This window comes from Bos taurus, chromosome 10 (genome assembly GCF_002263795.3).
Source record: "Bos taurus isolate L1 Dominette 01449 registration number 42190680 breed Hereford chromosome 10, ARS-UCD2.0, whole genome shotgun sequence".
In the NCBI taxonomy this organism is placed as follows: Eukaryota; Metazoa; Chordata; class Mammalia; order Artiodactyla; family Bovidae; genus Bos; species Bos taurus.
The window spans coordinates 5183275-5197686 of NC_037337.1; the positions used below are offsets into that span (position 1 = coordinate 5183275).

General features: G+C 42.2%; 1 protein-coding gene across 1 annotated transcript; it reads left to right on the forward strand.

Annotated features, from left to right (window-relative positions):
* Positions 1-2797: 2797 nt before the first annotated feature.
* Positions 2798-14032, forward strand: THOC3 (THO complex subunit 3). The gene is made up of 6 exons (NM_001046300.2): positions 2798-3127; positions 3855-4011; positions 5335-5539; positions 11742-11903; positions 12026-12126; positions 13469-14032. Exons 1-6 carry the CDS (start codon positions 2861-2863, stop codon positions 13630-13632), a joined length of 1056 nt encoding a protein of 351 aa, NP_001039765.1. The 5' UTR covers positions 2798-2860; the 3' UTR covers positions 13633-14032.
* Positions 14033-14412: the final 380 nt, after the last annotated feature.

A 14412-nucleotide genomic window follows, 5' to 3' on the forward strand; every position in this document is an offset into this window, starting at 1 on the left:
AACCTTGAATAATCTTTGGAAGGACTGACTAATGCTGAAGCTGAAGCTCCAATACTTTGGCCACTTGATGCAAAGAACTGACTCACTGGAAAAGACCCTGATGCTGGGAAAGATTGAAGGGAGGAGGAGAAGGGGTGACAGGACGAGATGGTTGGATGGCATCACCGACTTGATGGACATGAGTTTGAGGATGCTCCAGGAGTTGGTGATGGACAGGGAAGCCTGGCGTGCTGTGGTTCATGGGGTCACAAAGAATCAGACGTGACTGAGCAACCAAACAACAACTAACAGAGCAGAATGAGGATAGCCCTTAGCAGGCAGCCATTGCTGTGCATCATTACTCTGCAACCTGTAGCTAGGCAACAGGTCTCGCTCAACCATTGGTCAGTGCCTTAGTGGGTCCCCCTCCCCGACAAGCAACCAACTGTCAATGAGTGACCATTAGGGAAGTGATTCAGCCAAGGGTGAGTAGTCATTAGGTGGAGAGTGAGGTAAGAGGCAGATTCAGGCCTTCTCTGAGGGCCCAGGGAACAGACTGGGGACTATGTCCTGCAGGGCTCTGAAGCCTTGACTAAGGCCCTCCACTAGCCTTGGCCCAGGTCTTGAGACAGTGGTGAATCTCTCCCCCTTTCCTGTCTCTGTGACCTAATAGCAGTAACTGTCTGCCTGGGTCGTAGTCTGCCTGGGCCAGTTTGATTCAGTGCCTGGCTCCCTCAGAGATGACAGCTGGGCAAAGTGTATAAACCTGACCCTGCAGGAGCTGCCAACTGAGATCTGCCTCCTCTTAGCCAGGACTGAGACCTTGGAGAGTGAAAGTTGTGCCTTGGGACCTTGCTTTTTCTTGTCAAGACAGAGAATAACATCTTTTGGTAGGAGATTATAGGAACACTGTTACCTGATCATGACCTGACTTCAAGAGCAAAGGCTCTGGCACCAAGAAGTTAGCAACAACTTACCACGCCCCTCCCTCACTTTTTGCTTTTAAAGGGGCTTGCTGAAAGCTTTTAGTAACTTCGGGGTTCTTAGGGCATGAGCCACTCATCTCCTTGTAGGAACCTATAATAAGCCTTTCTCTGTTCCAAACTCTTAATGTTGTAATATTGATTGGCCTCGCTCTGCCGTTGCACACATGGACTTGTGATTTGGTACCAAAGCCACCTTTGGAAGGCCTCACAAGAAATTTTACAGTATTTTTTTGTAAGGGGAATTTGGGTAGATCAGAGAAAAGTAATCTCACTCTCCCACTTTATTCCCTTTCATTTTTTCTACATTTATTATTAAATGCATGTGTTACCTTTTTTAAAAGTCTTGTTTTTATGCAAATTTTCAGCCAATTTTTCATCACCAAAACACAGCCCCCAGTTCACTGGCCCTTCTCAAGCGACTTGTCTGGCGCTGGCAACTCACCACCCCTTTCTTCAGTAAGAAAACGCTGGATATGTGGTTTGAGGTATGGGTGTGAGGTATGGGGACCAGTCCAAGGGGCATGAAAAGGCATTTACTCTTCAGAGACATTACTTTGCCAACAAAGGTCCATCTAGTCAAGGCTATGGTTTTTCCAGTGGTCATGTATGGATGTGAGAGTTGGACTGTGAAGAAAGCTGAGCGCTGAAGAATTGATGCTTTTGAACTGTGGTGTTGAAGAAGACTCTTGAAAGTCCCTTGGACTGCAAGGAGATCCAACCAGTCCATTTTGAAGATCAGCCCTGGGATTTCTTTGGAAGGAATGATGCTAAAGCTGAAACTCCAGTACTTTGGCCAGCTCATGAGAAGAGTTGACTCACTGGAAAAGACTCTGATGCTGGGAGGGATTGGGGGCAGGAGGACAAGGGGATGACAGAGGATGAGATGGCTGGATGGCATCACTGACTCGATGGACGTGAGTCTGAGTGAACTCCGGGAGTTGGTGATGGACAGGGAGGCCTGGCGTGCTGCGATTCATGGAGTCGCAAAGAGTCGGACACGACTGAGCAACTGAACTGAAATGAACTGGGTATTTTATGTATTTTTTGCATATATAATAATGCGCATATAGAACAGCCTTCTAAACACAAGGAATTTGTCTGAAAATCATGTATTTTTGCATATATAATAATGCGCATATAGAACAGCCTTCTAAACACAAGGAATATATCTGAAAATCGTCCGAACAGCCTTCGGCAGCTCTCACCCTTGCTTTAGCCTCCTCTCCTTTTCGCCTCCCCGCCGCCCCAAAGAAGTGAAAACGAGAGTCACTCAGTAGTATCCCATGGACTATACGGTCCACGGAATTCTCCAGGCCAGAATAGTGGAGTGGGTAGCCGGTTCCTCCTCCAGGAGATTTTCCCAACCCAGGAATCGAACCCAGGTCTCCCGCATTAGCAGGCGGATTCTTTACCAATTGAGCCACCAGGGAAAACTCAAACCTCTAGTATATTTCCCCAGGGAAGTTCACCAGCTCCTCCTGCAGTAGGAAGTAGAGAGCCTTCGGCTCCAAGTGAGTGGGCTGAAAGGTGGGAGTAACCCAGAAAAAAAGGTGTTTTTAACTGACAGCGAACTGAGGTTTAGAAGAATTGCGTTATTTCTTCGATTAAACAGGTATACAAATATATCTACCAAACAATAGGTAAGGAGAAAATAAGGACCCTAAAAACCTCCTAATGGTTAATAGTGAAGTAAATTCCAAGCTGAACCGCGACCACTGGGAAAGGGAAAGGCGGGAGCGCGCTGCATGCTGGGACTTGTAGTCTCTTCCGGGAGTGGGCCACAGTGTGGGTGCGCGGAAGCGCGGGTGGTCTCTGCCGCGCATGCGTGCGGCGGCGGCGGCAGGGCTGATTGCCGCTGAGAAGAATATTACCGAGCCGGCGTCCGGGAATTCGGTATGGCGATTCCCCAGGCGTCCATGGGACCCTCATCGCTGGGCCAGAGCGGTCCCGGCTCGATGGCTCCCTGGTGCTCAGTGTCAAGCGGCCCGACGCGCTACGTGCTCGGGATGCAGGAGCTGTTCCGCGGCCACAGTAAGACGCGCGAGTTCCCGGCGCACAGCGCCAAGGTGCATTCCGTGGCCTGGAGCTGCGACGGACGTCGCCTGGCCTCGGGGTCCTTCGACAAGACGGCCAGCGTCTTCTTGCTGGAGAAGGACCGGTTGGTGAGCCGCTGGGACCCGGCCCAGGCTAGGGAGAGAGGGGGTGTGGTAAGGCGAGGTTGAAGAATGGCGTGAGGAGAGTGGGGGTGAGGAGAAGGGTGGAGAAAGGAGGGGTGTGGAGGTGAGCGGCATGTATAATGCGCGAAAGAGAAGTGTGGGGGGTGAGGCGGGGGGAACGGACTGATGAGAGGTGAAGATGGGGGTGGTGGAGAGGAGGTGGTTGGGGTGGGGGGACGGTGTATAGGGAGTGTAATAGTAAGGAGGCGTGAAGATGAGCGGGGTGGGTTGAAGGTGAGTGTGGAGAGTAAAGGCCGGTGGAGAGGATGGCGGGGAGACTCGTGTGGTGGTGAGGAGCGGCTGGGACAGTGGTGGTGGGCTCCTGTGATGATGAGGAGAGTCATTCTGAAAATTACAGGGCCCCCGTGGAATTGAGTAAGCGGGTTGGTGGAAGAGTAAGGGTAGAAAACCAGAAAGGAGGAAGGCCAGGGAGGGATAAAGAGTAAGGGCATTGGTGTGGACCCCGTCCTCAGAACTGTTCACACTGACTGGGGAGGAAGGGAGGGTAGGGTATTGGGAAGGGTTTAGGGGAAGTGACTTAGAAGGACTGGACTCTTTACTCATCCGAACTTTTATGTTGGTAGCCAGATACCTCGTTTTGAATAAGCTTAAGAAGCTACATGGGTAGGCAGGTACATATGGGTGAAGTGGTATCTGGATTTTGTTCTTTCAGGTCAAAGAAAACAATTATAGGGGACATGGGGATAGCGTGGACCAGCTCTGTTGGCATCCAAGTAACCCTGATCTCTTTGTCACTGCGTCTGGAGACAAAACCATTCGCATCTGGGATGTGAGGACTACGAAATGCATTGCCACTGTGAACACTAAAGGTAACTGTTCAGAGGGCAGTGGGAAGATGAGCTACTGATAGTCATTCATTTTAAATATCTTCTGTGTGCCTGGCCCTGTTGGTATGGGACATCCTGAGCTGAATAAGGACCTGAGAGTTTAGTGCAGGGAGAGACATATGTATTGAAAAAACTAACATAATATAACATGGTCATCTTGTAATGGATAGGTCTACAAGGTGGATACTGAGAATGGAAACACTTAAGTATGCCTGGAGAAGATAGGGAAGGCTTCACAGAATTTGAGCAAACCTTTAAGATAGCCATATAGATTTAGTGGTCATCTTGTAGTGGGTAGGCAGCTCTAGCAGGGAACAGCATGTACCAAGGAGTGGAGAATTTAGGAAACTGCTGATAGGCTAGAATGACTTTAGAATAAATGACTGACAGTTGGGGAGAAAATGACCTGGAAGTTGTGTAGTACATTTATAGACTGTTCTTCCCCAGATATTGCCTTATAAACCTTGAGGCCATTTATTAAGTTATGTTGGCTAAGATGTTATTGATTATAAGATGCATCAATATTTTGTTTCATTAGGAAAGAAAATAAAGTTTTATTAGATAATCATGATATACCAAAAATTTTGAAATACATCCTGGTGCATTCTAAGATACATTACAAGTAATAAAGTGTGAAAAAATATGCATCTTAGAATCAATAAAGTTGATGAAATTTGTGGGCTACTGGACTTTGTTGGCAAGACTTGTACCTGGAGGTGGAATGGTATGGTTTCCCCAACTAGACAACTGGTGATATGTACGTGATTTAAGTATTTAGATGAACATTAAAAACTGATTGTATGTATATTTTAATGGCTACTAGAAAAAAAGAACTAGCTTATAGAATTTATTGCCAAAGTGAAGCTATTTAAAAAATTTGGAGGGGTCAGTTTTAATAAAAGTCTTAAAGGAAGAAGTATAGCTATTACATGGATAGTTCAAAAATTGTGAAAATGGCATGTGAATGACGAGTTTGGGAAGTGCAAGTATAAGAGAGAATTAGAGGCTCTGGTGTTAAGTATGCATTTAGATCTTGGCTCTGTTACTTCATAGCTTTGATATTTTGGCCCATCTCTCTTTCAGTTTTTCGTCTATAAAATGGGGAGGAAAAATGTCCCTTAGAGACATGTGAGCACTAAAGGGGGAAATGTGTAGATGAGTGTGCTGGACTTCTGGTTGGTCCTACTGATGAGGACCTTAGTGAATGAACTCTGGGCAATAGCTCTAGTCTTTCTTTGATAACAAGATAAACTTCTGGAGGGTTGTAGGCTAACAGTATCTTGCTGATCGTATCTGGGTTCCCAGGAGAGAACATTAATATCTGCTGGAGTCCTGACGGGCAGACCATCGCTGTAGGCAACAAGGATGATGTGGTGACGTTCATTGACGCCAAGACACACCGCTCCAAAGCGGAGGAGCAGTTCAAGTTTGAGGTCAATGAAATCTCCTGGAACAATGACAATAACATGTTCTTCCTGACAAATGGCAACGGTTGTATCAACATACTCAGGTGAGGGGGTTCTAAGTTTAGGGAACTGTCATGTCTTTGCACTGGGTGCTCTAGTGGATCCCGAGATGAATTAGATGTGAGTCTATCCTGAAGGAGCCAGAAGGACAAACAATTGACTGTTGAACAACACGGATTTAAACTACCCAGGTCCCCTTACATGTGGATTTTTTCAGTAGTAAATACTACAGTACCATATGATCTGAGATTGGTTGAATATGGGATGCAAAGCCACAGATACAGAGGAACCGTGGATACAGAGGACCAATTGTTAAGTTATACATGAATTTTTAATTGTGTTTGTTCAACCCCTGTCAGATCGACCCCTGACTTTGTTCAAAGATCGACTGTAGTAATAAGGAATTCTAACTTCTCTTGAGCACCTTCTAGCTAGGTACCTTATATTTTACTGTGTCCAGAGAGAAATCCTAGGGAGCTGATGATGGTATGCTTCCCATTTCACAGATGAAGATCAGGGATCTCAGAGGGTAAGTGACTAGTTAGCTAGTGAGTACTTGAACTGGATGTACCTTGAAGTATACCTAATTCGTACTTTCAAAGTCTCAGTTTAAATATCACTTTCCCTCCGGGGAGGCCCTCTTCATCCCCAAGGTTAGAAGCTTATATTATGTACTTCTGTTGGAAGCATTTCTCATTCTACATTATAAATGCATATTTATTTCTTTGTGTCTTCTAGTTACTAAATTCTGTGAATTAGGATCTGTATTTAACTTGTTTACTGTTGAATCCCTAGTGCCTAGCCCAGTACCTGCTACACACAGTCAGGATCTTAGTAAATATTCTCTAAATGAATGAAATTGTGGAATTGAAGTTGAGATCTATCTGATTCTGTTCTTTCTGCTGTCTTGGGTGGACACTGCAAGGCAGAGTGTGGTAGGCTCTGTGTTAGAGAGATTGGGAGTTTGCTGTAGAATCCCAAGGATTGACTGTGGGACTTGGGAGTTGAAGGAGGCAGTTTCTGAGCTTGACCTTGAAAGATTAATAGACTTTTAAGAATCAGCAAAAGGGAACTGCTCAATGGACAAAACAAGTATGACTGAACATGACTTATTTGGAAAGTAGTCAGTAGATCAGAATTGCTGGGAGTGGTGGTAGATAAAAGTATCTGAAGAGAGGTCCTGAAATAGGGAGATAAAGTTGAAGTGTAATTTGGTACCAGATTATTTGGCTCTGGAATGCTATGCTTAGTAACTTGAATTTTACTCTGTAGGCAGTGTTTTTTTTTAAGCTTTTGTATTAGAAAATAAAATAGATATAGAAAACCACAAAATGCAAGTATGTAGCTTAATGAACTATTGTATGCATAACACCTGTGTAATCCCACCAAGTCAAGAAATATTACTTTGCTTGCCATCTCAGAAGTGTTTCCATGGGCTTTGTCCTAATCAAAACTCCCTCCTCGAAAAGCACTGTCTTGATTTTTATCTTATTTCTTTATAGTTTTGCTACCAAATGTGAATTTCTGGATACTCTAATTCTGCCCATTTAAAAAAGTGTGATATGCCTTTTAAGTCAGTTAAACTGTGGAGGAGTCTTCTTCCTTCCTTTTGTTTTACTTAGAACTTAACTGTTAAAAAACAGGCTGTTAACCTGGGGAGCTTGTCCCAGTCTGGATTTTGCTGATTCTGACTGCTTGCTTATTTAAGAGTCACTTTGTCTTATCAGTTTGGTTACCCAGTTTAGAGAAGGCATGATATATGCTTGATAATTTCCCTTTGTCATTAGGTACTGAATTAGTTCTCTATCGATTCCAAAGATGATCTGCTGCTTTTTTTTTTTTTTTTTTTTGAAGGATTGTTATGGACCTGTGTATTTAAGCATAGTAGATGTGTTTCAATCTGTCATAATCATTATCCTTATTGAAGCTGAATTTATCTTTGGCACACAGAATTCTCTTCAAGTTGGTTCCTGAGTCATATTTTTTTAACATAATTCTCATAGTCTTCAGTTTCTTGCTCTCTGGTATAACAAGATATGCCAAGTTCATCCTGTGTATTTCCTGCCTTAAATCTTTAATTAGTATATTCCCAGAGAATCCCTGGATTCTTTCACTAGAAAATAATATTAGAACTCAGGACGTCCATATTGTTGAGTTGATGATTTCTAGACCTTTCTAGTAGACAGAGCTAGGAAGTATATATATATATATATATATACTTAAAGACAAAATAATTTGTAAATTCATACATATAACTTCTAGTTAAAATCGCTTTGCTTCCAAGCTAAGAATTCTGATTCTCAGAGATGCAGGGGATTATAGAATTTGAGTTTCCCATGGTTACCTACGGGGCTTCCCTGGTGGCTCAGAGGTTAAAGCATCTGCTTGCAATGCGGGAGACCTGGGTTCAATCCCTGGGTCGGGACGATCCCCTGGAGAAGGAAATGGCAACCTGCTCCAGTATTCTTGCCTGGAGAATCCCATGGACAGAGGAGCCTGGCGGGCTACAGTCCATGGGGCCCCTGTTACACACACAGATATTTAACAATAGTACTACCACCACCAGTGTGATTACTTAAAATTGTAAATTTTGCTTTTATAATATGTCTTCCTCCATTAAAAAAAAGTTAATACTACTACATGTTGTCAGATTACAGTTATTACATTACTTTGAACATATATAATTTCTACAAGAAACTATATGTATTTAATGTTCATCACCAACCTTGGGCTGATAAGTCTTCAGTCACTGATTGTCACAGCTTACTCTCCTATACTGATTCCTCAAAAAGTGTTCAAGGGGAGCAATGTTCCCTGAGTTCATACTTATCTTAACTTATAAAACTTAAGAGATACTTATGTTGTGCTGCTTCTTTGAACACTTTATAATTGATAGCTTTGCTAGATATAAAAATTTTGATTCATATTTTCTTACTTGTTTATCTTTTTACTCCATTTTCTTTTGACATAAAGTGTTACTGTCAGAAGTCTGCCAATAATCTAATTTTTTGAAAGTCCATTATTTTCAGCTCCTTATTGCAAAATTCAAACTTAAATTGAAGAAAGTAGGGAAAACCACTAGGCCATTCAGGTATGACCTAAATCAAATCCCTTATGATTATACAGTGGAAGTGACAAATAGATTCAAGGGATTAGATGCAACAGAGTGCCTGAAAATCCATGGACAGAGGTTCATAACATTGTACAGGAGGCAGTGACCAAAACCATCTCAAAGAAAAAGAAATGCAAGACAGCAAAATGGTTGTCCGAGGAGGACTTCCAAATAGCTGAGAAAAGAAGAGAAATGAAAGGCAAAGGAGAAAGGGAAAGATACCCAACTGAGTGCAAGGAGAGATTAGAAAGCCTTCTTAAGTGAACATGCAAACAAAAAGAGGAAAATAATAGAATGGGAAAGACTAGAGACTCTTCAAGAACATTGGAAATACGAAAGAAACAATTTCGTGAAAAGATGGGCACAATAAAGGACAGAAATGGCAAGGACTAAACAGAAGCAGAAGAGATTAAGAAGTGGCAAGAATACACAGAACTGCACAAAAAAGACCTTAATGACCTGGATAACTATGATGATGTGGTCACTCACCTAGAGTAAGACATCCTAGAGCATGAAGTCAGGTAGGACTTAGGAAGCATTACAATGAACAAAGCTAGTGTAGATGATGGAATTCCAGCTGAACTATTTCAAATCCTAAAAGATGATGCTGTTAAAGTACTGCACTCAATATATCAGCAAATTTGGAAAACTCAGCAGTGGCTGCTGCTGCTGCTGCTGTGTCGCTCCAGTCATGTCTGACTCTGTGCGACTCCATAGACTGCAGCCCACCAGGCTCTGCCATCCCTGGGATTCTCCAGGCAAGAACACTGGAGTGGGTTGCCATTTCCTTCTCCAGTGCATGAAAGTGAAAAGTGAAAATGAAGTCGCTCAGTTGTGTGTGAACCTTAGCGACCCCATGGACTGCAGCCTTCCAGGCTCCTCCGTCCATGGGAGTTTCCAGGCAAGAGTACTGGAGTGGGTTGCCATACAGGACTGGAGAAGGTCAGTTTTCATTTCAGTCCCAAAGAAGGGCAATACCAAAGAATGTTTAAAACTACCACACAGTTGCATTCATTTCACATGCCAGCAAGGTCATGCTCAAAATCCTTCAAGCTAGGCTTCAACAGTATGTGAACCGAGAACTTTCTGATATATGAGCTGAATATAGGAAAAGCAGAAGAACCAGAGATAAAATTGCCATCATCTGTTGAATTAATAGGAAAAGCAAGAGAATTCCAGAAAAACATCTACTACTGCTTCATTGACTGTGCCAAAGCTTTTGACTGTGTGGATCACAACAAACTGGAAAATTCTTAAAGAGATGGGAATACCAGAACACCTTACCTGCCTCCGTGTAGTCAAAGCTATGGTTTTTCCAGTAGTCAAGTATGGATGTGAGAGGTGGACTATAAAGAAAGCTGAGTGCCAAAGAGTTGATGCTTTTGAACTGTGATGTTGGAGAAGACTCTTGAGAGTCCCTTGGACTGCAGGGCAATCAAACCAGTCAATCCTAAAGAAAATCAGTCCTGAATATTCATTGGAAGGACTGATGCTGAAGCGGAAACTCCAATACTTTGGCTGCCTCATGCAAAGAATGGACTCATTGGAAAAGACCCTGATGCTGGGAAAGATTGAAGGCAGGAGGGGAAGGGGATGACAGAGGATGAGATGGTTGCTTGGCATCACTGACTCAATGGACATGAGTTTGAGCAAGCTCCGGGACTTGGTGATAGACAGGCCTGTGTGCTGCAGTCCCTGGGGTCGCAAAGAGTTGGACACGACTGAGTGACTGAACTGAACTTACCTGACTCCTGAGAACCTGTATGCAGGTCAAGAAGCAACAGTTAGAACCGGACATGGAACAAAGGAGTGGCTCAAAATTGGAAAAGGAGTATATCAGGGCTATATATTGTCACCCTGCTTGTTTATTTTATATGCTTAGTACATCATGTGAAATGCTGTGCTGGATGAATCACAAGCTGGAATCAAGATTGCTGGGAGATGTATAATATCATATATGAAACGAGTCACCAGTCCAGGTTCGATGCACGATACTGGATGCTTGGGGCTGGTGCACTGGGACGACCCAGAGGGATGGTATGGGGAGGGAGGAGGGAGGAGGGTTCAGGATGGGGAACACATGTATACCTGTGGCAGATTCATTTTGATATATGGCAAAACCAATACAATATTGTAAAGTTAAAAAAAAAAGATTGCTGGGAGAAATATCAACAGCCTTAGGTTTGCAGATGATACCATCCTAATGGCAGAGAGTGAAGAGGAACCAAAGAGCCTCTTGATGAAGGTAAAAGAGGAGAAAAAAAGCTGGCTTAAAACTCAGCATTCAAAAATCTAAGATTATGGTATCCTTCCCATCACTTCATGGCAAATAGATGGAGAAAAATGGAAACAGTGACAGATTTTCTTTTCTCGGACTCTCAAATCACTGTGGATGGTGACCGCAGCGATGAAATTAGAAGACGCTTGCTCCTTGGAAGAAAAGCTATGACAAACCAAGACAGCATGTTAAAAAGCAGAGATATCACTTTACCAACAAAGATCCATATAGTCAAAGCTATGGTTTTTCCAGCAGTCATGTATGGATGGGTGAGTTGGACCATAAAGAAGGCTGAGGGCTGAAGAATTGATTCTTTTGAACTGTGGTGCTGGAGGAGACTCTTGGACAGCAAAGAGGTCAAACTAGTCAAAAGGAAATCAACCCTGAATATTTGGAAGGACTGATGCTGAAGCTGAAGCTCCAGTACTTTGGCCACCTGATGGAAAATGCCCTGATGCTGGGGAAGATTGAGGGCAGGAGGAGAAGGAGACAACAGAGGATAAGATGGTTGGATGGCATCACCAACTCAGTGGACATGAGTTTAAGCAAATTCCAGGAGATAGTGAAGGACAGGGAAGCCTGGTGTGCTGCAGTCCATGGGGTCGCAAAGAGTTGGACACTGCTTTGCTACTGAACAACAACAAAATGTCTTTGTGTTAGTCTGGGTTCATATTCTTAAGTATATAGTGTGTTGTTTCAGTATATTTTTGAAATCTTTTTATTTCAGGAAAGCCTTGATTTACAGTCTTTGATACTTATTCTGTTGTCTTTGGTTTTCTTCTTCAGCGTCTCCTATTTCTATCTTAGTACCAGGGTCATTTCCCTCAGTTTGATTGATGTCTGTTTTGTTTTTCAGCTACCCAGAGCTGAAGCCTGTGCAGTCCATCAACGCCCATCCTTCCAACTGTATCTGTATCAAGTTTGACCCCATGGGGAAGTACTTTGCAACAGGAAGTGCAGATGCTTTGGTCAGCCTTTGGGATGTAGATGAGTTAGTGTGTGTTCGATGCTTTTCCAGGTAAGCAACTCTGCCAGCACTTTGCTTGTTGGATAAGTTAGTTTTATTTCATTTTGAGTGAAGTTGAGCCCTCCTCTTTGGATTATTCTAATGTCTCCTCTGTCTGGTCTTCTCTGCTATAGGCTGGATTGGCCTGTGAGGACCCTCAGTTTTAGCCATGATGGGAAAATGCTGGCATCAGCATCAGAAGATCACTTCATTGACATTGCTGAAGTAGAGACAGGTAACCAAACCCTCACTATCTTAACGAGACTCCTCTGTCATTCATCCTTGGCCATGAGAACTCCTATCACGTGTTTTCATCTCTGTTCCTTACTACTTTGCTAGTATTAGCAAAAATGCATTTGCCTCCTTAAGGCAAGTGTGTTTATTATGACTGTTATCAGGTAATGAGGGAGCAAAGATTTAGGAAAGAGGGGCAGGTCTGAAAGAAAGTGATTAAAGAAAACAGTTTGCTTTTTATTTACTTTTAATTTTTCCATTATAATAATTTTTTTCCAAAATTTTTAAAATACAGAAAGGAAGAATGGATGGATGGATGGATGAGTGATCTCACCATTTAAATACAGCCTCTTTTAGCAATATGGTATATTTCTTTTTGTCTTTTGCCTGTATGTTGATTTATATATTTTACAATTTAAGAAATTATCAAAGCACATGTGATTTGTTTTAAAAAGCAACAAGACAGAACTTGAAAATAGAAAAATGAGAGGCAAGTATTCATTCTGTAAAAGTATTTCTTCAGGTTTATTTTTAATGTAACTTTATTATTTTTGGAAATGCATGATACTTTAGTAAAAGAATTCAAACTATATAGAAAACTTCAAAGAAAGTATGTGTGTGTATGTAGAAACAATATATATATAAACAGCTTTATCAAAAAATTCACATACCATCTAAATGACCAATTTAAAGTGTATAATTCTGTGTATCCTGCATTTTTAAATCAACACCACACTATGAACACTTTACTACATTAATCCAGGTTAAAAAAAAAGTGGCTTTGAGAAAACCATGTTTAATTTCAACAAGCAGGCAGGATAAAAATTTTGAAAAAAGAATTTTATTTGCAAGGCAAGTGTGATTGAGTAGAAAGATCTGTGGCTTCGGACAGACTGACTTTCTGTGCTGACTCTGTTCTTTTTCTGCCTTTTTTTTTCCCCTGCTGCTTCTTTGAGGTGTGACTTAACTGTTCAGTTACCCATTTCTTTATAAAATGGGGTTTAAAACCATTACTTGCGTTGATGGATAGCGTTGTCATACTTTATGAGGATAAGTATAATGCATCTGATTCATAAGAAGTGCTCAACAAAGAGCTGACATTGCAGTTTTTTTAGGAAGTGTAGGCTAGGGCTCAGAGCATGGGCTGTTAGGTTCAGATCCTGCTCTGCCACCCGACTGCCTTGTGACCCCTCTGTACCTCAGTGTTCTCTGTAAAACGGGGTAGAATTGTTCGTATCCTATAGGACTATTATGCAGATTAAATGAGTTAACATAGGTAAGTACTTAATGAGTGTGGTCTACTGTTAACATACTGATTGATATCCCTATATTGATTTTTATAGGAGACAAGCTGTGGGAGGTTCAATGTGAGTCCCCGACCTTCACCGTGGCTTGGCACCCCAAAAGGCCTCTGCTGGCGTTTGCCTGTGATGACAAAGATGGCAAATATGACAGCAGTCGGGAAGCTGGAACTGTGAAGCTGTTTGGGCTTCCCAATGATTCCTGATAGGAGGACCCAGCATATGGCAGCGGCTTCAGTTGTATAGTTAGTTTGGTCTGTTCTCTTGGGGTTGGTGGGCGCCTAAAGTATTTATGAATTGGTATAAATTGTATCAGTGTTTTGTTAGGCTGCCCATTCCGGTTTCTTTTGTGTTTGATTTGGCTCTTATTCCCTGTCCCTTGCAGTGCCGACACCAGCATACCTTGTCCTCTGGGGACTTCCTGTCTTCCTGCTGTTGGGCGTGTGGTGGGATTTGTTGGGCTTGGTTCTGCTTGGACAGTACGTAGTTTGGAGGGGTAGGTGAGGAAGGGTGAGATGGAGTTGGAGATTTTTTATAATAAAAAAAGTACATATTAATAATTTTGGGAATTGAACATTTAATAAAACTGACTTTTTAATTATGGGACTTCTAGGACTTTAAAAATTATGGTAATATTATCCTTATTATTTTCTTATGTCATTATAGGGAGGTGTTGTAGTACTGTATTTAAAAAAAGTTTCAGATAGGATTTAAAGGTTGTAATCCTGTCATTTAATGTCATAAGCAAGAACTCGATGGTTTGTGGCGTGAAATGCATGGACAGTGGCACTCTGATAACATGTTGAGTCATTGCTTGTTTATGTCTATGTGTACCTGGCCTCATTCTGCAAGATTTGTAGGCCACAGATTTATGATAAACATTGAGGAAAAATAGTAAAATATATAATTTTTATATATTAAAAATATAAGAAATAAAAAATTATGATATGACCTATAAATTAGAATAGGAAGTCAAGACTGTGGGG